The 25192-nt window shown below is 46.3% G+C and overlaps 2 protein-coding genes across 2 annotated transcripts in view; one reads left to right on the forward strand and one right to left on the reverse strand.

The window, feature by feature from the left end:
• Positions 1 to 13467, forward strand: part of LOC142310568 (uncharacterized) — a 50007-nt gene extending 36540 nt beyond the window's left edge. The window contains exon 8 of the mRNA XM_075348088.1: positions 11411 to 13467. Coding sequence (XP_075204203.1) covers positions 11411 to 12951 — 1541 coding nt within the window. The 3' untranslated portion in view covers positions 12952 to 13467. The remainder of the gene's footprint in view (positions 1 to 11410) is intronic.
• The window catches only part of LOC142312991 (uncharacterized), a 217912-nt gene that overhangs the window by 148290 nt on the left and 44430 nt on the right, over positions 1 to 25192 (reverse strand). The gene's annotated exons all lie outside the window — the stretch shown is intronic.

A 25192-nucleotide genomic window follows, 5' to 3' on the forward strand; every position in this document is an offset into this window, starting at 1 on the left:
GTATGGTAATGGTAAGGGAGGGTAATGATGCTGGTGACGTCCTAGATTCTTAGTTTGGTGCCGTATTCACCAGGTGAATAAAGATTGATTGCTCTCAGTGGGAAAAACAAAATAATTTTGTAGTTAATGAAGAGACCTCAGTAGTCTGGAAAGCTTGCTTTGTAACATCATTTATTTTATCTTTATTCACCATTAATAAGTATCATAACTACAAGATTCTTATTGTTTCTCCCGCTGAGAGCAATGAATCCATCTTCCTACAATCTCGGCATCTTATTGATGGATCTTCCTTCTCTCCCTTCTGCTGAATGTGCTGATAGGGGCGTTTTTATCCAAAGTTCAGCACAGGGTAACTGTAACATATGAGGGGTGTTAGAATTATCCCACAGTGGGTACATGGAGGGCAGGCAGTCCACCCACATGATTTCTAAAATTTAATGTGACACCCCTGGAGTAGTCAGGTCGTCACAGCGTACTGCATGCTCTTTATCTCCCAGTGCAGGACTCAACCCCCCCCCCCCCATGGTTCTGGGTCCCACCTTGCAGTACTGCCTCCATCAGCATACACAAATCCTACTTACACCTCGCACCACACCCTGTCAGGCACACCAGTGGGCTGCTAAGCTGGAATAGGGCCGCCCACCTAGGGGGTCAGGCAGAGAGGTGGGAGGTGAGGAGTCAGTCTGTGGTAGCCCTTGAGCAGTGAGGAGCTCGAGGAAGCTGGCAGTTGGAGCTCCCAGGGGAGAAGTGGACTAGGTTGCAGATGGTGGTCTGGACCCGGAGTAGTCGAAGACCTGGTCGCAGGATATTGGGACTGGGTGCCTGGCTGAGTCTAGGACAGTCGCAGGTGCAATACAATAGCCGGGCTGGGGCCGAATGCACATCGGGGTACTGGACCCTAGGTCGGGGAGAGGCTTCAACAGTAGCGTAACTAGAGTTTGATGGGCCCCGGTGCAAAGTTCGGACCTGGGCCCCCCTCTACGTACACCGACACTTGGGGTACGGCCGGGACAATAACACTCGGGGTACAGGATAATGACGCTGACACTTGGCTCTGTCCCTCAGCACCCAGCTTTCCTATGTTCTGATATCCATCTTGTCCTCGGCACCCAGCTTTCCCATGCTCTGCTATACATCTTTCCCTCAGCACCCAGCTTTCCCATATCAGAGCATGGGAAAGCTGGGTGCTGAGAGAAGATGTATAGCAGACCATGGGAAAGCTGGGTGCTGAGGGAAAGAGCCTTTTCCCCTCAGCACAAATCATTCCCATCCCCTGCTTGTATCTTTGTCCCCACTTGTATATAGATCTCCAAATACTATAATGGCCCCCACATAGCCTTCCATATAGTATAAAGGGTCCCACATAACCCTTCATATTACAATGCAGCTCCATAGTCCTTCATGTATTATAATGCATTTCCCATAGTTCTCCATATATTATAATTCACCCCATAGTAATCCATATATTATACTGCGCCCTATAGTCCTCCATATATTATAATTCACCCCAGGCCTCCATGTATGATGCAGCCAGCCCCCCATGCTCCATGTATACTGCAGCCAGCCCCCCATGCTCCATGTATACTGCAGCCAGCCCCCCAGGCTTTCATGTATACTGCAGCCAGCCCTCCCATGCGCTATGTATAATGCTGGCAGCCCCCGCTGGCAGCCCCCCATGCCTTTATGTATAATGCAGCCAGCCCCCCATGCTCCATGTATAATGCAGCCAGCCCCCCATGCTCCATGTATAATGCAGCCAGCCCCCCATAGTCCATGTATAATGCAGCCCCCAACGCTCAATGTATAATGCAAGCCCCCCCCACGCTCAATATATAATGCAAGCCCCCCATGCTCCATGTATAATGCAAGCCTTCCACCCATGCTCCATGTATAATGCTGGCAGCCCCCGCTGGCAGCCCCCCATGCCGTTATGTATAATGCAGCCAGTCCCCCATGCTCCATGTATTATGCTGGCAGCCCCCCCATGCTCCATGTATAATACTGGCAGCCCCCCCATGCTTCATGTATAATACTGGCAGCCCCCCCATGCTCCATGTATAATACTGGCAGCCCCCCCATGCTCCATGTATAATACTGGAAGCCCCCCCATGCTCAATGTATAATGCTGGCAGCCCCCCCCATGCTCCATGTATAATGCTGGCAGCCCCCCATGCTCCATGTATAATACTGGAAGCCCCCCCATGCTTCATGTATAATACTGGAAGCCCCCCCATGCTCCATGTTTAATGCTGGCAGCCCCCCATGCTCCATGTATAATGCTGGCAGCCCCCCATGCTTCATGTATAATGCAGCTGACCCCCCCATGCTTCATGTATAATGCTATCAGCCCCCCATGCTCCATGTATAATGCAGCTCACCCCACCATGCTTCATGTATAATGCTGGCAGCCCCCCATGCTTCATGTATAATGCTAGCAGCCCCCCCCCCATGCTCTGTTTTTAATGTTGGCAGCCCCCCCTCGGCCCCCAGCCCCCTCCGGCCACCATGTATGCATTGATTTTAAAAAAAAACCAAAAAAAAACAAACCAGTTCTTACCTCTCTCCTCGTTCCCCCGCTGCTCCGTCCTCACCTCTTCTTCTCCTTTCCCCTGCAGCTGCGTTCGGCGTCCTCCCGCCCTGCGCTCTGTGCTCTCAGCACAGCGGTCGCACAGGTGTGACGTCACCGCGCAGGCACAGAGGGAGATGGAGCCGCTCCACGCTTCTTCATTGTTGCTGTGCGTGATGACTGGGGAGGGGGTCCGGTGTCAGCGGCGACGGCACCGGGTCATATAGCGGCCGCGTGGTCTGCGCCAGATCAGCGCAGCTCCTCTCACAGAAAGGAGCTGCTTGCTGATCTGCAGAGCGGGCCCCTAAGCTACTGGACCCGGTCACAGTCGCGACCTCTGCGACCGCGGTAGTTATGCCCCTGGGCTTCAAGTAACCCGGCAATTAATCTGAGGAGGAAAGGGCCTTTATGGACTGTCCCGACTAAGCTCAGAGATCGGGGCACTAGCGCAACGAGGGGGATAGAGCGTTCCAAGCAAAGCAGCCCACTGAAATCCCAAGCGTGAGCCCCTGAGAGCAAGCTCCTTTGCTACCCATAGCAGGAAGTGGGGTCCGGACAGCTGCAAGTGTGACGCCCTGGCCAGCCAGGTAGTCACAGATAGGGCCCCGCACAACACCAGTCCCGCATTAGGCAACGTCAGCCAAACACATTTAAACCCTAGTCACCACCCCCAGGGCTGGTTGGACACACCAGGGGGCGTGACTAGGCAGTTGATGCACGCCCACCGAGGAGTTCAGACGGCCTGGGGCTGGAAAGCAGTTCAGTCGGGGCAGTGAGTGGAGTCAGAGGAGGGGAGAAGAGTAGTGGCGTTCAGAGAGAGAGGAGTAGGCCTGTGTTTGGAGCCTGCTCTGACAGTCTGACAGGTGCCAGGGTAGGAGCTCTGGTACCTTAACTAGGAGGCATACGGAGGACTCTGCCTGCAGGAGCCAAGAAGATGGCTCGGTGGAACCGTGGTGGACCGGGACAGGGTAGTGGCCCGCCGGTACCGACCCGGGGAACCGACTCGAAAACTGGAGCACAAAGGGGGGTACTCGGACCCTGAATCGAGGTCCAGAAGCTACTGGACTGAGTTAATTAACTGATTGGATGGTAAAGGACCTCAAGTCCAGACTTCAAAGTCCCTCAAAGAAGACAACAGCCCAACGAGGGGGATAAGTAGCCACCGCCACGGCTCAGAGATCCCACGGGCCAGGGTCTGTGGGCAAAAGGGCTCCTTTGGCCACATCAAGCCGGGGAGTGGACTCCTAAAGTTGCAAGCGCAGGTAGTCCAACATCACAAACAGGTGCAATAGAAAGGCAGAGACCACCAGCCGGGTGGGGGACCAGACTGCAGCCGGCTGCGGGCACCGACCACCATCATCTTGGTTTACCACAGACTCGAGGGGGCGTGGCCTGGACGGCAATGTGAGAAGACGTGTCTCTGGAGTTCTCCTGCAAACACCCACAATAAATACCTGAGCACCGCTGGTATTACTGCCTCAGCCGGCTGTCTGGAAGATAAGGTGGTGGGGACTTGTCTAGGGTGAGTCTGTTGGATCCGGAGAGGTGCCATGGTCCGCCGCAGGCAGAAAGATACTGGAGGCGGGAAAGTCCCCAGCTCTCAAGATGGTGCCATGATAAGGAAGGAAGCTGAGGAAGCTAATAAAGCCTGTCAGCAGAGGATGCATGTCGCTGCAAGGCTGCAGAAATTTGCCTGGTATTCGGAGAGATCCCTGCTGCATACAGATAATGGAGGTGAGGAAGAGGAGTGGATAGACGCTGCCAGTTCTGATGAGATGGGGGATGGTGGAGAGCAGCAAGATAATACACTGGAGGTGGAGAAAGCACATAGTACAGAGGAGACTACAGAAAACCATCCCACTCTAAAGGACGTTTTTGCAGTGGTGTTCTTTTGTAAAGAAGCTCTGACTAGCCTGACAAAACAAGTTACAGGAATACAGGCAGAGGTGGCTGGCATTAAGAAAGACCTCAAAAAAGCTGACCTGAGAATAGGAGCTGTGGAGGAAAGCGTTGGGATAACAGAGGATCATATCACAAAACTACAAAAGTCTGAAAAAACATTTGCACAGCAGATAGCTGAAATCAAGGCAAAAAAACGATGACTTAGAGAATCGCTCTAGAAGGAATAACATCAGGATTGTTGGCATCCCTGAGAAAGCGGAAGGAAGAAACCCCACTGAATATGTAGAAGGCTGGCTCAGGGGGAAAATTGGTGCTGATGCCTTATCCAAGCTCTATGCCGTGGAACGTGCACACAGAGTCCCGATGCAGCCACAGCCAGCGGGCAGGGGCCCTCGCACTATGCTAGCTAAGCTCCTTAACTACAGGGACAGGGACACTATACTGCGAAAGACCAGAGACTCGAGTGTTTCATTCCAATAGTGAGTACACAGGTGCCCTCCAGCAGCCCATCTCCCTGCACCGCCCAAACTACCCCCAACGGGTCCCGGGGCCACCATCCCTGCCCACGGAGGGGTTAACAACTTGCTGCATACCATCTCCCCCGGGTGCCCCGTAACAGCAGCGGTGGTGTACACCTTCACCACATCCAGTGGGTGGCGTCACGAACTTAACACGGCTCCGGCCGTACAACTACGTCCCCAAACCACAAAACCCCCTTTTGGGATTGGAGTGACTGCAGGACCCCCGGGTCCGGAGACCCTCGAGCCACCCACTGAAGGCCCGGATCCGAGCGGCTCGGCTGCCACCGAGCACGGGGCGGCACACCGATCTTTCTCACGTCACGAACAGGATACTTACCCATCCACTTACCTTGTGGAAGTGCGCCTTGTAGAGAAGTAAGCGGTGACCCGTTGCAAAATTTTCCAGATCCGCCATCTTGCCGCCATTGTTTGGCACGAAGATTCCCTCCAGAGTCTTCTTCCCCGCGAAAAGAGCGCGAAAATTGAAGCCCCGCCTCCTGGGAACATGGCCAAAAAGCAAGGCCGGAAGTCGCAAAATTAAACTTACCGTCTGGAGAGGGAAGGGCCGCGAAAAGACCAAGGGGGATGCGGAGAGATGTGGACTCCAAATGAAGTCGGCGGGGCCTCAAAGCGAAGTGGCTAACAAGGAAGCTGCAGCCCCCGCTGCGGTCGCAGGAGTGGTGGGCCCAGAGATGTCGGCAGTTCCAGCGGCGACCCTTGAAGAACCAGTCGGTGGTGATGACCCCGCGATGGTAACACAAGTAGCCCGTCCAGCCGTACCCGAGCTGGCGATCGCTGCAGAGGCCCTGGCACCCGCAAGATCGGAGGCGGAAGGCAGTGACTCCAACTGCAGCATCCCGGTAGCTACGTTTATCCCTCGGGAAGGCGGAAACGGCTACCGGATGGCCTTGTCGCCCAGGGCATACTATGCGTTAGCACTGGATGAAGCGGATACGGAGTCCGTCTCCGAGGAGGAGTCCCCACCTGCTGTGGTGGTGCCAATCTGCAGGCGTTGCGGCTTACCCGGGCACTTTGCCAATGTGTGCCCCAGCGGTGCCGAACCCTAAAGAGGAACCCGTAAGTCTACCCCCTGAAGTTAATAGTTCAATGTTTTAATGTTCGAAAAGTTTTAAAGATAAGGACCCGCTCCTGTTGAAATAGACTCCCGACCTTTGTTGAACGTCCCCAAGTTCTCCGGGAGACGCCATCCAGCAGAAAGGTGGAAGGAAGGGAGGCCCTGCCTGACTTGTTGAACGCCGCAGGGGTCGGAGCCCCAGAATGCGCCATCAGAGGACGGCAAGGAAAGTTAAACAGACGAGGACAGTTCGGTTACAGAGTCCGGTCTACCGTACCCGCACCGCAGGCAGTGGAAGACTGTGTCTTTTTGGACAGTGTCACCCATGAGTGAAGGTGGCATTGGGGACCCGTGCTGCCCTGTGGTGGACTGTGGGAGAGTGCTGGAGAAGGCTGCATCGGCAGCGGAGTTAACATGTTTTAAAATAGCCCCTGGACCACCTTTTCATAGTCCCGCAGTCTCCGGAGAGGCTTGTTGGACAGACGCAAGGTAATAGTGATTAGTTATTTATGCCCTCGTGCTCTTTGGGACTCTTTAGGGGGGTTTTACATATCTCCTTTGCATAACCCATCTTTCACACTGTCCCTTGTGACTTTACTTGGGCCTCTTTTTACCTGTACCATCTTCATTACATTGCTGCCTGTCAGCAGGCTGTCATCTGGTGGGGTGTCCTGGTATTGCTGTGGGTTGTTTCCTGGCAGGCTGTTTCCATCTAGCCTGCCTCCACTGTGTGTCCTGTATCACCTTTTGTACAAATTATTAAATTTTGTATTTCACTTTGACTATTCGTGGTCCTCTTTTTGGTGTATCCCCACCTTTATTCATTGAAAAATTGGGGTTACATTTTTTAGGTTTTGTGTTCTTGTGGACCTTTTCCGGTCATAGGAAAGGTTGTTTAGGTTGTTGGAGGAAGGGCCTGCGGTGGAGTAGGCCGAGGTTCCGTCACCATGGTGACCGGTGACCCCTGGACGTGGGGCCTCTGAGAGAGACTGCCGGGTATGGAACTTTGTACCCGGCCCGTGTGGGCACCACCCGGACCCGTTCCCGTTCCCGTTTCCTGGACTGGGGAAAAGGGGTGCTGCCTGTTTTTAGGGGCAGCATCAAGGTTCAGGTTGTTTGGGTGGTAAAAATGAAAAGGACCCGGTCCCGTCCCGTTCCCGGTTAATAAAAATGTTTTTCATGTTTGCAACGTTAAAGTAACCTGCCTCCCGCTAGGGAAGAAAACAAATTTTCATTTTATGTATATATGTTATTATACTTGTAATATGCCTTCTTCTTATCTTTTCCAGTTAAAGTAAAATAAACCGGTGGTGGTCGGACAGCCCGCGGACGGTCTGTGGTTAACTAAGGGGGAGTGTGACGCCCTGGCCAGCCAGGTAGTCACAGGTAGGGCCCCGCACAACACCAGTCCCGCATTAGGCAACATCAGCCAAACACATTTAAATCCTAGTCACCCCCCTCCCAGGGCTGGTTGGACACACCAGGGGGCATGACCAGGCGGTTGGTGCACGCCCACCGAGGAGTTCAGATGGCCTGGGGCTGGAAAGCAGTTCAGTTGGGGCAGTGAGTGGAGTCAGAGGAGGGGAGAAGAGTAGTGGAGTTTAGAGAGAGAGGAGTAGGCCTGTGTCTGGAGCCTGCTCTGACAGTCTGACAGGTGCCAGGGTAGGAGCCCTGGTACCTTGGCTAGGAGGCATACGGAGGCCTCTGCCTGCAGGAGCCGGGAAGACGGCTCGGTGGAACCGTGGTGGACCGGGACAGGGTAGTGGCCCGCCGGTACCGACTCGGGGAACTGACTCGGAAACCGGAGCACAAAGGGGGGTACTCTGACCCTGAAACGAGGTCCAGAAGCTACTGGACTGAGTTAATTAACTGATTGAGGTCTGGACTTGAGGTCTTTTCCCACCCAAAGTCCCTCATAGAAGACAACAGCCCAACGAGGGATAAGTAGCCATGGCTCAGAGATCCCACGGGCCAGCGTCTGTGGGCAAAAGGGCTCCTTTGGCCACATCAAGCCGGGCAGCGGACTCCTGAAGTTGCAAGCGCAGGTAATCCAACATCACAAACAGGTGCAGGAGAAAGGCAGAGACCACCAGCCGGGTGGGGGACCAGACTGCAGCTGGCTGCGGGCACCGATCACCATCATCTTGGTTTACCAGAGCTCCCCCAGGAGGGCAGCAGCACCCAGAGTCTTGGTTTACTACATTGTCAGCGTCTGCTTTCCTTCTGAGTGAGTACCTAATCAGCCCCTGCTACCAGCAAGCCTGCGCTCCCCCTGCAATCCATCCCACCATCCAGAGTCCCGGGGCCTTCCCTACCCGTGGGGTGGTAACATCATCTGACTGCCCCACTCCATCACCCCGGGTACTCCCATCGGCAGCGGCGGTACTCCCTGTTACCTTACACGAACTATACATCCCCTTTACATAACCGCCTTTTACATTTAAGAGTGACACCGAGCCCGCCCCCCTTCCCCCGTGTCCGGACACCCTCGAGCCACGAGTAGCGACATCCGGATCCGAGCGGTTCGACTGCTGCTAGGGGCGGTACATTAACACCTTCACCCCGGGCGATTTTTCGTTTTTCTCCTTTTCTTCTAAGAAGCATAACTTTTTTTTATTTTTTGTTCAAATCAAGATTTATTGAAGAAAATGTAGTCAATACAAAACATTCAAAGACATTTTTTAAGTGATTACATAAGACTATTTAAGAGATCCAAGAAAAGGAAACCGAGTGACATATCTAGTAGGTAAAACCATACATGGATCTCAATTGTCTGTTGCCTGTCCTATAAGTTCCTCCATCCTAAAAATCTCATTAAGGTCTGAAACCAGATCAGATTTAGAAGTTGTCACTACCTGTTTCCACCATCTGGGGATCAGCCTCCTGGTGGCTGCCAGAAAATGCCTAAGGATGCTCTTCTTGTATTTAGCAATGGAGAGCGCACTTAGAGACAAAAGGGCAAGCTCAGGGGTAGGCCGAATCCCCATTCCAGAAACTTTGTTAAATAGAATGAATAAGTCTCTCCAGAATGCCCCAATAGAGGGGCATTGCCACCAAATATATATGTATGAGCCTCTTTCTCTCAGACATCTCCAACAGGTGTCTGATGAACCAGGGAACATAGCTTTAATTGTCGTCGGGCATCTATACCACTGTATAAAGATCTTGTAGCTTCTCTCCTGCATGAGAGCACACATAGAAGAGTGCTTAGTGAACAGTAGAATCTTTGCACGGTCACCCTCAGAAAGGCGTCTCCCCAGATTCTCCTCCCATTTGGTGAAGCATAGAAGTTGTGAACCTCTAGTAGTCACTGTGTCCAGAAACAGGTTGTACAGCAATGAGACCGGATGGGCAGGAGGGTACCTATCCAAGCAAAGCTGTTCAAAAGCAGTAGGAGGTCTAAAAATATTGTCGCTTGGGGTTAAAGACCTAATATAGCTTTTCACCTGCTCGTATAAAATCCAAGCTCCCGGAGGAACCATTGCTTCTGGGAAAAGAGATGATAGAGATCTAACCTCTGAGTTGTCTATGTAGTCTTTGACCATGGGATGATCTGGTTTCTTCTTGTGCAATATGGATTGGCCAGACGCACGTGCTGGAAACCCCGGGTTTCTGCAAAGTGGATTGAGCAGACCAGGGATAGTGGTTAACTTAATCGCCTCCAAATTTCTCCTGACCCACCTAGACAAATTCTGTACCAGAAACGATGTCTCTCGCACGGAATTAGGAATGCTTTCTGGCAACCAAATCTCAGCCAATGTCTGTCTTGTTGTACTCGATATTCACCCAACACTTATCTCCTCTGTTATGGAAGAGATCGAAAATACAGGTTCCCAAGGCCGCAAAACTGTAGAGCCGGAAGTCAGGTAAACCTGACCCTCCATTTAAGTCTAGTTCTACGCAAAATCTGATAGGAGGTGCGGGATCTTTTGTTGGCCCAGACGAATCCATTTATCAGAGTTTAGAGTCTGGAAAAGAAGGAGGCCGGAAGGTAAATGGGAAGAGCCTGAAAAAAGTATAAAAGACGGGGCAAAAGGTCAATCTTGACTGCATTGATCTTGCCAAACCAGGAACGGTTCAGCTTGTTCCATTTTGATATATCCTGTTCAATAGAATGGATCGCCTTGTGGAAGTTCAGACGCGGAAGACTATCCAGATCCTTAGATATTTTAATACCCAGATAGGTAAGAGATTCCGATGCCCATTTGCATGGTAATGAGCTACGGAGTTGCGACACCAGTTGAGGCGGCATAGTTACATTAAGGATTTCAGATTTATGTGAATTCACCTTAAAATTGCTGAGGCGACCAAAGCCAGAAAACTGTGATGTAAAGGAGCAGGTCATCAGCAAAAAGAGCCAACTTATGCTCCACGCCCCCAACAGACAGACCTCTGATAGACTGGTTAGATCTGATCGCCTCAGCGAGGTCAACACATATAACAGTGGTGAGAGTGGACAACTCTGCCTCGTCCCATTACTAATACAAAAAAGGCCGAGACAAGGAACCATTTATTTTAACCTGCGCAGTTGGTGTTGCATATAATGCCGTGATTCTATTTAACATGTTCTCCCCTAGTCCAATACTTTTAAGTGCCAGGAACATAAACTCCCAATGCACCCTGTCACCTTTTTTATTTTTTAATTACACTATTCATTTTATCATATAGTGTACTGAACAAAAATCCCAAGTGCAATGAAATTGCAAAAAAATTTACCTTGTACACTATATGTTCACATGTTCAGCCTCTGATAATGAAGATAGGCTTGTGCTGGGAGGTAGCCACCAGATGCTATGCTAGGGAGTCTTTGTACTGTGATGGTTGACCACAGGGGTCAGCGATTGGATACTGACAATCACTGATGTGGTCGGGTGCAGATGGGATGGCTGATGTAAAGCAAGTGCAGCGTATATGGCTGATAAAACAGGTGCAGCAGATATGGCAGCCACCGCTGGTATAGATACTGTAGATGCAGCATCTACAGTGGATAGTAGGAAACAGACACGTGTTTAAACACAAAGCATAAGACTCATCAAATGGCACAGTAACTGACTACTAGCAACGCGTCTCTAAGGATAAACCACATTGCCCAGGCACCTCTTATAGGGAGAGAATGCCTTAAATATCTATTGCCTCTTAGCCATAGGTTGTGAGGAACTTTTGGGTTTGGTGCACACTGGCCCTTTAAGAATATATGAGTATGAGCTAAGCGCACTCCCGGGAGCCCTGCACCGGGTAAAGAGTGCAGGACACGTCAGGGACGCCGGTAACGGCATTATAAGCTATTTTATAAATTATATCTTTAAATTTGTATATATTATTGAAAATAATTTTTACTCTTGCCAGATGCCTGTACCAGGAGATCAGAGGCACAACTGACATCTTCAAGTTTTAAATCAGATGACCTTGATATCACACAAGATATAACTGACGTGAATGCCACTATTCCAGATACACCATCATCCCTTCACAGCAAAGATCTATCATCTGATTTTATTACAAAAGTCCTACCTTCTGATTTATCACAGACTATTAAGACAAATAAATGTCACAAAAACGGCATTAAAAATCAAAGTGCTCTTACAGCAAAGAAGCCATTTTCAACTTCAGAATATCAAAAAATTCCCAAAGGGGAGAAAAAAATGTCAGCAGAATCGGTTAGTGACCAGGGAACTCACACAGGGGAGAAGCCATTTTCATGTTCAGAATGTGGGAAATGTTTTAATCAAAAATGTAATCTTGTTCCACATCAGAGAACTCACACAGGGGAGAAGCCTTTTTCATGTTCAGAATGTGGGAGATGTTTTAACCGAAAATCACGTCTTGTTACACACCAGACAACTCACACAGGGGAGAAGCCTTTTTCATGTTCAGAATGCAGGAAATGTTTTGCAGATCAATCAAGTCTTGTCAGACATCAGAGAACTCACACGGAGGAGAAGCCATATTCATGTTCAGAATGTGGGAAATGCTTTAACCAAAAATCAAATTTTGTTAAACATCATAGAATTCACACAGGGGATAAGCCTTTTTCATGTTCAGAATGTGGGAAATGTTTTAACCAAAAATCATATCTTGTTATACATCAGAGAAGTCACACAGGGGAGAAGCCATATTCATGTTCAGAATGTGGGAGATGTTTTCACCGAAAATCACAACTTGTTACACATCAAAGAACTCACACAGGGGAGAAGCCTTTTTCATGTTCAGAATGTGGGAGATGTTTTAACCGAAAATCACATCTTGATACACACCAGAGAACTCATACAGGGGAGAAGCCTTTTTCATGTTCAGACTGTGGGAAATGTTTTGCAGATCAATTATGTCTAGTTAGTCATCAGAGAACTCACACAGGGGAGAAGCCGTTTTCATGTCCAGAATGTGGGAGATGTTTTGTTTGTAAATCAAGTCTTGTTATACATCAGAGAGCTCACACAGGGGAGAAGCCTTTTTCATGTTCAGAATGTGGGAGATTTTTTTACCGAAAATCACATCTTGATACACACCAGAGAATTCATACAGGGGAGAAGCCTTTTTCATGTCCAGAATGTGGGAGATGTTTTGTATGTAAATCAAGTCTTGTTAGTCATCAAAGAACTCACACTGGGGAGAAGCCTTTTTCATGTTCAGAATGTGGGAGATGTTTTAACCAAAAATCAAAATTTGTTGCGCACCAGACAACACACACAGGGGAGAACCCTTTTTCATGTTCAGAATGTGGGAAATGTTTTTCATATCAATCAAGTCTTATTACACATCAGAGAACTCACACAGGGGATAAGCCTTTTTCATGTTCAGAATGTGGGAGATGTTTTAACCAAAAATCAAATCTTGCAAGACACGAAAAAAATCACACAAGGGAGAAACCCTTGATATGTTTAAAATGAGGGAAATATTTTACACACAAATGGATTAATTTTAATCATCACAAATCTTACAAGGGTAGAAGCCATTATCTTACCTAGAAAGTTAGAAATGTTTTACTTAAATTATAATTCGTTGACCACTAAGAAAAAATCACATTGGCTACTTGAAGCCTTTTGTAAGTAGAGTTAATTAAACAATCTAATGCAATTTTTGACTTCCCTACTATCTCCTCTCCTTTGTATTGGTGGAGGAGGTGGGGTGAAGGGAATCTCTTTTTTGTTTTATTGGATATTTCTATTAGATCTTTAGAAACCCATATCCCTTATTTTAGCCTTGCTAATTGGCAAAAGAGTGGCAGTTCTAAATTGGCGGCTATTTAAAGAGATTCTCAGTTAGCGTGGTTTTTGAACATGGTTGATAACTTTCGATTACATCAAAACTGTCTTTATCAATACCACCAAGTGAGACATCTCCTTAGTACAGGATCTGACATTGGGTACAATTCACCTCCTCTCTCTACTAAGGCGGGCTTTGCACGTTGCGACATCACAAGCCGATGCTGCGATGTCGCACGCGATAGTCCCCGCCCCCGTCGCAGGTACAATATCTTGTGATAGTTGGCGTAGCAAAAATTATCACTACGCCAGCTTCACATGCACTCATCTGCCCTGCGACCATCGCTCTGGCTGGCGACCCACCTCCATCCTAAGGGGGCGGGTCGTGCGGCGTCATAGCGACGTCACACGGCAGGCGGCCAATAGCGGCGGAGGGGCGGAGATGAGCAGGATGTAAACATCCCGCCCACCTCCTTCGTTCCGTATAGGCGCCGGCGGCAGGTAAGGTGATGTTCCTCGCTCCTGCGGCTTCATACACAGCGATGTGTGCTGCCGCAGGAACGAGGAACTGCATCGTACCTGTCGCGGCACCGGCATTGTGGAAATGTCGGAGAATGCACCGATGATACGATAACGACGCTTTTGCGCTCGTTCATCGTATCATCTAGCATTTACACACTACGATGTCGAAAGTGACGCCGGATGTGCGTCACTTTCGATTTGACCCCACCGACATCGCACGTGCGATGTCGCAACGTGCAAAGCCGCCCTTGGACTTTTTTAAAAGGGGAATATAATATTAAAGGGGTCTCAATTTTATATACACCGTGCACAGAATTATTAGGCAAGTTGTATTTTAGGGGATTTTTTTTTATTATTGATCAACAACTATGTTCTCAATCAACCCAAAAGACTCATAAATATCAAAGCTTAATATTTTTGGAAGTTGGAGTGGTTTTTTTTTTTTAGATTTGGCTATCTTAGGACAATATCTGTTTGTGCAGGTAACTATTACTGTGCAGAATTATTAGGCAACTTATTAAAAACCAACTATATTCCGATCTCACTTGTTTACTTTCACCAGGTAAACCAATATAACTGCACAAAATTTAGAAATAAACATTTCTGACATGCAGAAACAAAACCCCAAAAAATTAGTGACCGATATAGCCACCTTTCTTTATGATGACACTCAACAGCCTACCATCCATAGATTCTGTCAGTTGCTTGATCTGTTTACGATCAACATTGCGTGCAGCAGCCACCACAGCCTCCCAGACACTGTTACGAGAGGTGTACTGTTTTCCCTCCCTGTAGATCTCACATTTTATGAGAAATCACAGGTTCTCTATGGGGTTCAGATCAGGTGAACAAGGGGGCCATGTCATTTTTTCATCTTTTAGACCTTTACTGGCTAGCCACACTGTGGGGTAGTTGGATGCATGTGATGGAGCATTGTCCTGCATGAAAATCATGTTTTTCTTGAACGATACCGACTTCTTCCTGTACTTTATAAACAAGGAGAACAAGGAAGAGAGAGGCACAAATTTGCATGCAAAAAATATATTTTTATTAAACAATTATTAGTGTATCAAAAATAGATGGTAACTATATCACGAGAATATTGCAGAAAGATAAAAGTTTCAGGTCACATTGGTATGGGTGGACGAGAAAAATGAATAAAGGACATAATGTAACATAACAAAACCTTCTATTTGTCTGTGATAGCGGCGGATCCTGCACCCATACAGGCCGATCCTTGCTGCCACAGTCTCTCCGTTGCCTGACTACTTTCCACACTTAGTGCAGAGCCCTCTCTCATCCTTTTGATTAATCTGGAATACCAGCCGATGGCGGTGGGTCCTGCACTTCCACACGTGCTGACCCTTCGCTGTCACAGCCTATTTACCATCTGACATCGTTTCACCCTCTGTGCAGTTGCATGGTCATTGATGTACTACTGGTTATTTAATTTTTTTTTTTGTTAACGTCTTCCCTTTGGCATTCCCTGTTTCATACAGGTTTATGTATCTGGGCTTTAATACTTTGTTTTGGTCATCTTTTATGCCAGTGGTCCTCTCACCTTTTCCCTTAGGTTACCCCTGTTATACATATAACTGGGTTTTATGTATATGAACGTGGCCCTGTGATTTTTCAATTAGGTTTTCCCTGTTACAGGGGTTATTTGACTGACTTTATAGCCATTCTCAACCAGAGGTCTTTCCCTGTTACAATTTTCACCCTCCAAGGTATTAAACTTTCCGTATAGGATTCATTGATATCCCTGTTTTTCCACCTCATAGAGGCTCTTGTAACTGGCTACTCATGTGCCTTTTGATCTGTTCTGTATACCATTACCTGCCAGAGGTGTCTCCAGTTACTTTTCTAACCCATTGTGGTTTTATGGATTTAGTGACACCCCGGGTTTTCCCCTGTTATGCAGGCCCTCCAATTTTGACTGGTCTCATTACCATCATTATTAATTAGCCACTTACATGCCTTTTTGAAGGGTCTCTTCATCTTGGCCAATATCCTGGTTACACACTTTTTTCATCATTGTGGCAACTTTTCATATTCTATCTTTATGGAATTGTTTTTTGATGTTATGAGCATACACACAATATATTGAATTTAGAAACTCCTTTTTATGACCTTCGTCATATACAGTTCCATGTCATGTATAGTGGTGGTGTCAAGGGAGGAATTTTGGGTCAAGACTGCTAATGGAGTCTTCGTTTAGGATCCAGAGACGGTGCCCCATTAATGCTGTATACCAGTGCCGATATATATCAATGTATATAAGACAAAGAACACACAGAGAACATGCTCTCTCCTTGAGTCAGCAATACCCACTGAGCTCATTATTATATTGAAAGAAACTTAATTATTACAGAAGGCACCTTCGGCCTTGAAAATGATACACAGAGTTTATGGGAGTGTCACTCCCCTATTTCTCCCAACAGATGTTCATTAAAACATTCTTTCTATGTGAACATTACTGATAAGACTTTGTAGCTTCACATCCTGGCTTCATCATCTTTAGTTAACTCCTTCATGATTATACAACTTTGAATTATACTATAGATCTGTGCAATTGCTACATAGACAGACAGATAATTTTGCATCTACATCTAGATTTTGATTTAGTTATATACACAGATATTCTTATTACGTTTAAACAAACATACTACAGCTCAGGTGACCTCCACAGTCCCCCCTTTAATAAAATATCTGTGAATATTATTAACCTTAAATTTAAAAATGTTCCCCATTTAGATATATTTTATTATTTGGGACTTATTTGTGACCTACTGCCCTTGGGACTTTAATTATATCTATATCTATATATGCGGTCTTTTCATGAAATCGGTTGTTTAATTTAACACTATAGGCTTTTATTAGCTCCCCCCCTTAAGTACTTATTTTTATTTATTAAATATAACTCTATGATTTATAGGGGCTATTAGAATTTGCGTTATTACTCTTATTAGGGCACATTATCCTGATTAGGAAAAATTGAATCTAAACCTTATTTAAAAATTAACACATAATTAAAAAAACAAAAAACAAAAGGACATTTGGAAATTGTCCATGGTTCTTCTTTCTGGATATTAAACAAAAAGGAGGATGCTTAGTCAGTGCTAGTCCACTTAGGGCCACTTTGTGAACCTGGATAATCTGCTCTTGATAAAAAAACAACAAAACATGATGAGGCTTCATGTGAACAGTTTGTGGCCCAGACTTGGAAAAACCTTCTGGGATAATGGGTTGAATAGCAGCCGCTTTCTGCTTCGGTTGTGTCGGGTCCATTGGTTTTTGAGATGTGACGTCAACTCGCGTGTCACTGCCAGTGCTCAGCAGACTAGGCCGGAGAGACATCAGCCTGATGGGATAGGCTCTTCCAAAACTTTTCCTGAAATGAGATTTTCCATATCTAGCATTTTGTATTAAGGAAAATTACTGAAATTAGTAGGAAACAAAAACATTTGTAATGGTTAGATTACATTAACCAAACCACATTTTTGGGTCTATGAAATGGCTGACTTAAGTATTTTAGGTTACTCAATTCGTACCTTCAACAGTCTCCCCTTGACTTATTTCTGCCATTTCCAAATACTAAGGGTACTGTGTTCCCTTAGGAAAAGAGGAAGAAAGATCTGTTGGTAAATCCTGCCTGACTGAACGTTGAGGCATGGGTGGAGAGGGAAATGGGATTTCTTCACCGGTTTGAGACCAAGGACCCCTAGGCGAGTCCTCACCCTTTGTAGTTGGACTTTCCCATGTCTCAAGGTTCTCCAAGTCCTCTCTTCTAACTGTTTCGGCAATGATGGTTTGGGACTGTACAGGTTTTTTGTAAAGGATAAATATAAGCAGGACGCTCAGTGCAGCTTCGGTGGATCGACCCTTCTGCAATGCGGGGCGTGAATCTATGTTGTCCTGCCGTTGAGCTTTATCGAAATTTCTTAATCAGTCTCCTGACCGAAAACCATATACTACTAACTCTGATTTAAGATCTGGAATTAGAAAATAGACTTGTTTATTTCTCTAATTAGTCAATCAAATGAAAATTATACATGGTTTGCGCTAGACTAAAAAAAAACATTTTACATTGGAACCTGTTTATTACTAAAGAGAAACACAACACACACTAAAGAGAAATACAACACGCATTGATTTACAACTTATCAGTTTGTTTGTTTACATACCACTTGCATTATGTGGATTTTCAGCAATGATGTCGTTTTCTGCACTGGAAAGCCTCTGACCAGACCTGGAAAGAAATCTACACAACACGCACAGACTTGCATACAACGTGCTCATGATAAACATCTATAATCAGTTTGCAGTCTCTAAGAATGGGTAGAGCAGGTGCAGGGTTTTTCTACGGACTCTTTACAGTTCTTCCTCATTGTTTTAAAAACGTGCTCCACAAGACCGGGTGAGTTAATCTACCTGGGTACTGAACCCTGGCGTCACCAAAGCGCACACTGATATCTAACTTTCACAGATGTTAGTCCATGTTACTTGGGCCATCATTAAGAAGAGATCTCATGGCAGAGAAAGCTTACCGCCCTTCATCCACAGACCTTCCTCAGTCAGCCGGCTCCCTGCGTTTCGCACTCCACTCCTTATTGGTTCACTTGATCCTGTAGGGATTTAAGAACACAAGGAGTGACAGAAGTCACTGACGTGACCGGTGTCACCGAGGCATGGTCTTTATGCATGGTAAAGGACTCCTCAACTCTAGGCCCGTTCACTGCTTCTTGGTCCGCTGCACCTGTGCGGGCATCTCCATCCGATTCCATCAGCTCAGATCTAGACTTTCTTTTTGGCGTACCTAGCTTATTTGACAACAGGAAAGATCTACATCCTACATACACATTTTGACTATCTTACCTACCTCTGCTCCACCCATCTAGAGAGGCACTTACGTCACTTCCTTTCGTACCGATAGAAGGGGAGGAAGTGGCCTAAATTTAGACTACCTCATGTTGTGCAAATTGTAGCATATCCAGTGCAGAATCGACCATCATCTGGTTTCATCTATAAAAACAAAAACTAAAAGAAATATAGATTAGATCATTCCTATAACAGACATATATTCCTACATTCATAATAATCAAATAAACATGACATAACTGTTGCAAAAGAAAGGCCAGCTTTAAAGCCTGCTTTAAAGCCTATCCAATATGTCTGCTGCTAGAAAAATATAATAGATATCTACTTCCTCCCTTTTTATATATACTACTTTGACAAAATATATAGATCTATAACAGTAAACAATATGATTAACCAACAAATAAATATAACTTATACTCTACTGGGAAATTTTGGAACCTTACAACAGGGTTCATAGATATTCTGTATCTACAAAAGAAAAAGGAAAATAATCAATATTGGCAGTTTGTATGCAAAAATAATAGAAAACAAAAACATAACCATAAAAACAAAAAAAACCTAATTTGTATATTTTAAAAAATATACTTTTCCCTGCAAAATTAATTTAATTATTTAAATAGCAGCAGAATGCTATTGATAATCTCCTATGAAATTTTGAACTCTAAGGATTAAACAAAATCCACTCCACCAGCCGGAAAAAGCACTTGTTAGTACATAAGACAGAAACAGCTTTGTAAATCTGCTGAAACTACTTTTTTTTTTTTTTTTTACAACTTATAATAACTAGCAGCGTACTGTATACCCTCCCACATATCCCTGCAGGAGTGCGAGAGCATCATTAAAATTGATAGCTTGGGACTGGAAATCACTGCAACAAAAGCAAGCAGTCCGGGGCTCCCCCCTGTGTCGTTAGGGAAGGTTGGGGCAGACTCCTGGGTGCAGCCGGACTGTGGGCAGTATCTTGGAAAATCTCCTGGGACTGATTTAAAGGGATACTATGATACTCTGGGAAAAGGAACACCTGGCTTCAGGTAGATCATTACTGAATCTACAGGGAACACCTTTATTGTAAATTTATGTGTTGCAAGTTTTGGTTACGGTTTTGAGGGTACCTGGCCAAACACTGAGATTTGGGGGTGTGACACTTTCTTTGATAGTGACCGGGCTGACCACAACGCCAACAATTCTGTTGCTGGCTTTGTTGATTGGGAGCTACGTATACGGGGTTTGGACTTTGTTGGGGCATGGGCTGTGGCGGGGGCTGCACCGGCACATTTCTATATACCAATTGATCTTGAGCCCATCTTTTTAAAGCGGCACAATACTGTTGTCCACTTTGGAAAATGGTGTCATCAGTGCCTGGGGAGATGTGAGATGGGGCTCCATTAAGGGCCAAAAACTGTCTCCTGCTTTTACTTTGGTGAGATTAACAAGGTCCTTCCGGGCAGCTGAGTATAACTGATGGACCTGTAGCATCTTCCTATAAAATCGCATAGGGTTAATGCTGGGATCTGGCAGGCAGGGGATTAATGCCGCTGACTGGGTGGGGTTGAAAGGGACATATTTAAATGAGGGCTGTTCCTCGTCAGGTTCGGGGTAAGGCTCACTATGTGTCCTAAGGGAAAAAGGGGGATCCAAGGGGAGGGGATTGGTAATTGGGGAGTGTGACGGCAGACTGGCCGGTGAGGGGAGAGACGGCATTGCAGGTATGGGAGGGAAAATGGGTATGGGTGTGGAAAAGGTTAAGGGATGCTGTCTAGTGACTGCAGCATCTGTGAATATCTCCAGGACGGGGAATAGAATGGGGATCAGGTTGTGGGGCAGCAACAAAACAACCTATCGGAGGACCCTCAGATCTGTCCTCAGGTAACATATAGAAAAACACATCTCCTCGCTCATCCTCTTCTTTGACTTCAATATATCTTTCTGATAGCAATGCCTGCGATATTCTGCCAAACAATTCTGCATCATTCAACAATCTCCTGTCTTTTAACTTGCCCTTTTTTGCTTTCAATGCTGTTGCCCATAGTGACAGTTGTAACCGACCTCCTTTTGGTAATTCTAACATTTTAAAAATCTCCAAGGCATGGCGTACAGCTTTCTTCCCTTCTCTCTCTGCAACTAGCTCTAACACATTCTGTGAACCTTCAGACCTCTCAACTTTCTGTCTCCTCTGTCTGAACATTTTTGCTATGTTGGTGGTGTCTGGATTACACTAATATGACTATGCGGTGTACGTTAGAGTCCGGCCGGCACCTAAGGCTACACCTCTATACTAGCTGGCAACTCCTCAGCTATATAGTAATAAGGGTATCCCGCGTCACGGAGGAGGGGTACAAAATGTATTCCCTCCGGACTTGATCAGCTGCACCAATATTTTTTATTGTCCTAACTCACTATCTTCGGTCACGTGAAAATCTTCCGTGTCACGGAGGAGGTCGTACAAGAATGCATATGCACATACAAACAAGTCCCGGCCTCCGGACTTGGTCAGCTATACCAATATTTAAACGTCCTAACTCACTATCTTCGGTCTCGGGAACCCCCCCGCGTCTTTAATTACAGACCGGGTCAGTCTAACTAGCTATATCCAGCCACCACCATCTTTCCTGCCCTAACAACCGTCCTCTGGATCCCTTGTGACACTCGATCCACACCTCAGGGCTGGGATCGTGCTCTAAGCTCCAGCGGGCAACACCCCTGAGTCACAATCAGGTACCTTTTAACACCGATATGGACACACAGCCCGTCACTCCCTCCTCTCCAAAACCAACCACAACGGTAGTGAATACACAGTATGTAACACTTACCCGTGGGGTCGGAGGTGATCAGCCTGGTTGGAGCGGAGGGAGGTCTCAGTCCGTGACATCCAAACGATCGGTATTTGCAGGTCGGTATTGCATCCTTGAAGGAGCTCCACGTTGGGTGCGCCAAACTGTCAAGGGAGGAATTTTGGGTCAAGACTGCTAATGGAGTCTTCGTTTAGGATCCAGAGACGGTGCCCCATTAATGCTGTATACCAGTGCCGATATATATCAATGTATATAAGACAAAGAACACACAGACAACATGCTCTCTCCTTGAGTCAGCAATACCCACTGAGCTCATTATTATATTGAAAGAAACTTAATTATTACAGAAGGCACCTTCGGCCTTGAAAATGATACACAGAGTTTATGGGAGTGTCACTCCCCTATTTCTCCCAACAGATGTTCATTAAAACATTCTTTCTATGTGAACATTACTGATAAGACTTTGTAGCTTCACATCCTGGCTTCATCATCTTTAGTTAACTCCTTCATGATTATACAACTTTGAATTATACTATAGATCTGTGCAATTGCTACATAGACAGACAGATAATTTTGCATCTACATCTAGATTTTGATTTAGTTATATACACAGATATTCTTATTACGTTTAAACAAACATACTACAGCTCAGGTGACCTCCACAGTGGTATGGTTTTGTTATGTTACATTATGTCCTTTATCCATTTTTCTCGTCCACCCATACGAATGTGACCTCAAACTTTTATCTTTCTGCAGTATTCTCGTGATATAGTTACCAACTATTTTTGATACACTGTCTAATAGTTGTTTAATAAAAATATATTTTTTGCATACAAATTTGTGCCTCTCTCTTCCTTGTTCTCCTTGTTTATAATGTTTTCCTTTTGAAGTTGGCACCATTCCTGAGGGATTCAATGGAGCTTTTCCCTCAGTGTACATATAATTAAGCCATGTATTTTTTGTCTATAAACTGTACCACTGCTTGTAGAAGCTGTCTGCTTGTAGAAGTTGTGTTCCAGAAACTGGCAATAGGTCTGGGAGTTGAGCTTCACTCCATCCTCAACCCGAAAAGGTCCAACAAGTTCATCTTTGATGATACCAGCCCATACCAGTACCCCACCTCCACCTTGCTGGTGTCTGAGTCGGAGTGGAGCTCTCTGCCCTTTACTGATCCAGCCTCTGGCCCATCCATCTGGCCCATGAAGAGTCACTCTCATTTCATCAGTCCATAAAACCTTTGAAAAATCAGTCTTAAGATATTTCTTGGCCCAGTCTTGACGTTTTTTCTTATGTTTCTTGTTATTATTATTATTATTATTTTTTATTATAGCGCCATTTATTCCATGGCGCTTTACATGTGAAAGGGGTATACATAATAGGGATAAGTACAATAATCAAACAATACAAAACACAGACTGGTACAGGAGGAGAGAAGTCACTGCCCTCGAGGGCTCACAATCTACAAGGGATGGGTGAAGATACAGTAGGTGAGGGTAGGGCTGGTCATGCGGCGCTGTGTCAGAGAGAGGGTTACGGCAGGTTGTAGGCTTGTCGGAAGAGTTGGGTCTTCAGGTTCCTTTTGAAGCTTGTCAAAGTAGGCAAGAGTCTGATATTTTGTGGCAGGGCGTTCCAGAGTATGAGGGAGGCACGCGAGAAATCTTGGATGCGATGATGGGAAGAGGAGATGAGAGGGGAGTAGAGAAGGAGATCTTGTGAGGATCGAAGGTGACGTGCAGGTAAGTATCGGGAGACTAGGTCAGAGATGTAGGGAAGAGATAGGTTGTGGATGGCTTTGTAAGTCATGGTTAGGGTTTTGAAGTGGAGTCGTTGGGCAATGGGAAGCCAGTGAAGGGATTGACAGAGAGAAGAGGTCGGAGAGTGGCGGGGGAACAGGTGGATTAGTCGGGCAGCATAGTTTATAATAGATTGTAGGGGTGCAAGACTGTTAGAAGGGAGGCCACAGAGCAGAAGGTTGCAATAATCCAGGCGGGAGATAATAAGGGCATGTACTAGGGTTTTTGCAGCTACTTGGGAAAGGAATGTACGGATCCAGGAAATATTTTTGAGTTGGAGGCAGCAGGAAGTGAAGAGGGCTTGGATGTGTGGCTTGAAAGAGAGATCAGAGTCTAAAGTTACTCAAAGGCAGCAAGCACGTTGGACTGGGGAAAGTGAGCAGCCATTGACACTGATGGAAATGTTAGGTGGGGGGGGTGAGTGAGGAGGAGGAAAGACAATGAATTCTGTTTTGTCCATGTTCAGTTTTAGAAATCGAGCAGCAAAAAAGGATGAAATAGCAGACAGACATTGTGGGATTCTGGTTAGTATGGAGGAAACGTCTGGTCAAGAGAGGAAGAGAGGTAGATCTGCGTATCATCAGTGTAGCGGTGATACTGAAAATCATGGGACTCTATGAGCTGTCCCAAGCAAAAGGGGTAGATGGAGAACAGAAGGGGTCCTAGAACTGAATCTTGGGGACACCAACAGATAGGGGGCGAGATCAGGAGGTGGTGCGAGAGTGGGAGACGTTGAAAGTTCCGTCATTTAAGTATGAGGAAATCCAGGTTAGGGCAAAGTCTGTGATGCCCAGAGATGAGAGAATTTGTAGTAGAAGGGAATGGTCTACTGTGTCAAAGGCAGAGGACAGGCCCAGGAGGAGGAGGACAGAGTAGTGTCGCTTGGCTTTGTTGTTTAGTAGGTCATTAGTGACTTTAGTTAGGACAGTTTCAGTGGAATGATGGGGTCGGAAACCAGATTGTAAACAGTCAGAGTGAGAGGTATGAGGTTAGTTCAAGATGGACATGCTGTTCCAGTAGTTTTGAGGCATAACGGAGAAGTGTTATGGGTCGATAGTTTGACACAGAGGAAAGGGTCAAGGGAGGGCTTTTTGAGGATGCGTTTAATAGAGGCATGTTTAAAGCATGAAGGGAATATACCAGTTTTTAGTGATAGATTGAAGAGATGGGTTAGGGTTGGGATGAAGACTGTGGTGAGATTGGGGATGAGGTGGGATGGGAGTGAATCAAGCGGGCAGGTTGTGAGATGTGATCTTGAGAGTATAGTGGAAAGATGATCTTCTGTCATGGTGGAGAAGCTGGATTTGGAGGAAAAAGGCTGAGTAGTTGTGAGAAAGGGCTGTGGTGATAGTGGGCCAAAGCTTGCTCTGATGTTGCCAATCTTCTGCTTGAAGAAGGAGGCAAAGTCTTCAGCTGAGAGGAGAGGAGAAGGAGGTGGTGCTGGGGGACGGAGGAGAGAGTTGAAAGCGTTGAATAGCTGTTTAGGGTTGTGAAATAGAAAGGATATGAGAGATGAGAAGTAGGGTTTTTTTGCAGCAGTGAGTGCAGACTTGAAAGTGGTGAGGACCTGTTTGTATGTGACGAAGTGCTCGGCGGAATGAGACCTCTTCCAACTGCATTCAGCGATTCTGGAAGCCTGTCTCAATTCTTTAGTTTGGCTCGTGTGCCAGGGTTGACTGATTGTGCGGGTATTGCTGTGTATGAGGGAGGTAGCTGATTCGAGAGCTGCAGAGATGGTGGTGTATCAACTGGCAGCAGCATCTGCATCGTGTAAAGAAGCAATGTCGGCAAGAGGGAGGAGGGACTGAGAAAGTGTATGTAAATCAAGGGTTCAAAGGTGGTCGTTTTTCAGCCTTCCTTACCTTGGCCATGTCCCTGAGTATGGCACACCTTGTGCTTTTTGATACTCCAGTAACGTTGCAGCTCTGAAATATGGCCAAA

The sequence above is a fragment of the Anomaloglossus baeobatrachus genome, chromosome 5 (assembly GCF_048569485.1).
Source record: "Anomaloglossus baeobatrachus isolate aAnoBae1 chromosome 5, aAnoBae1.hap1, whole genome shotgun sequence".
NCBI classification, from domain to species: Eukaryota; Metazoa; Chordata; class Amphibia; order Anura; family Aromobatidae; genus Anomaloglossus; species Anomaloglossus baeobatrachus.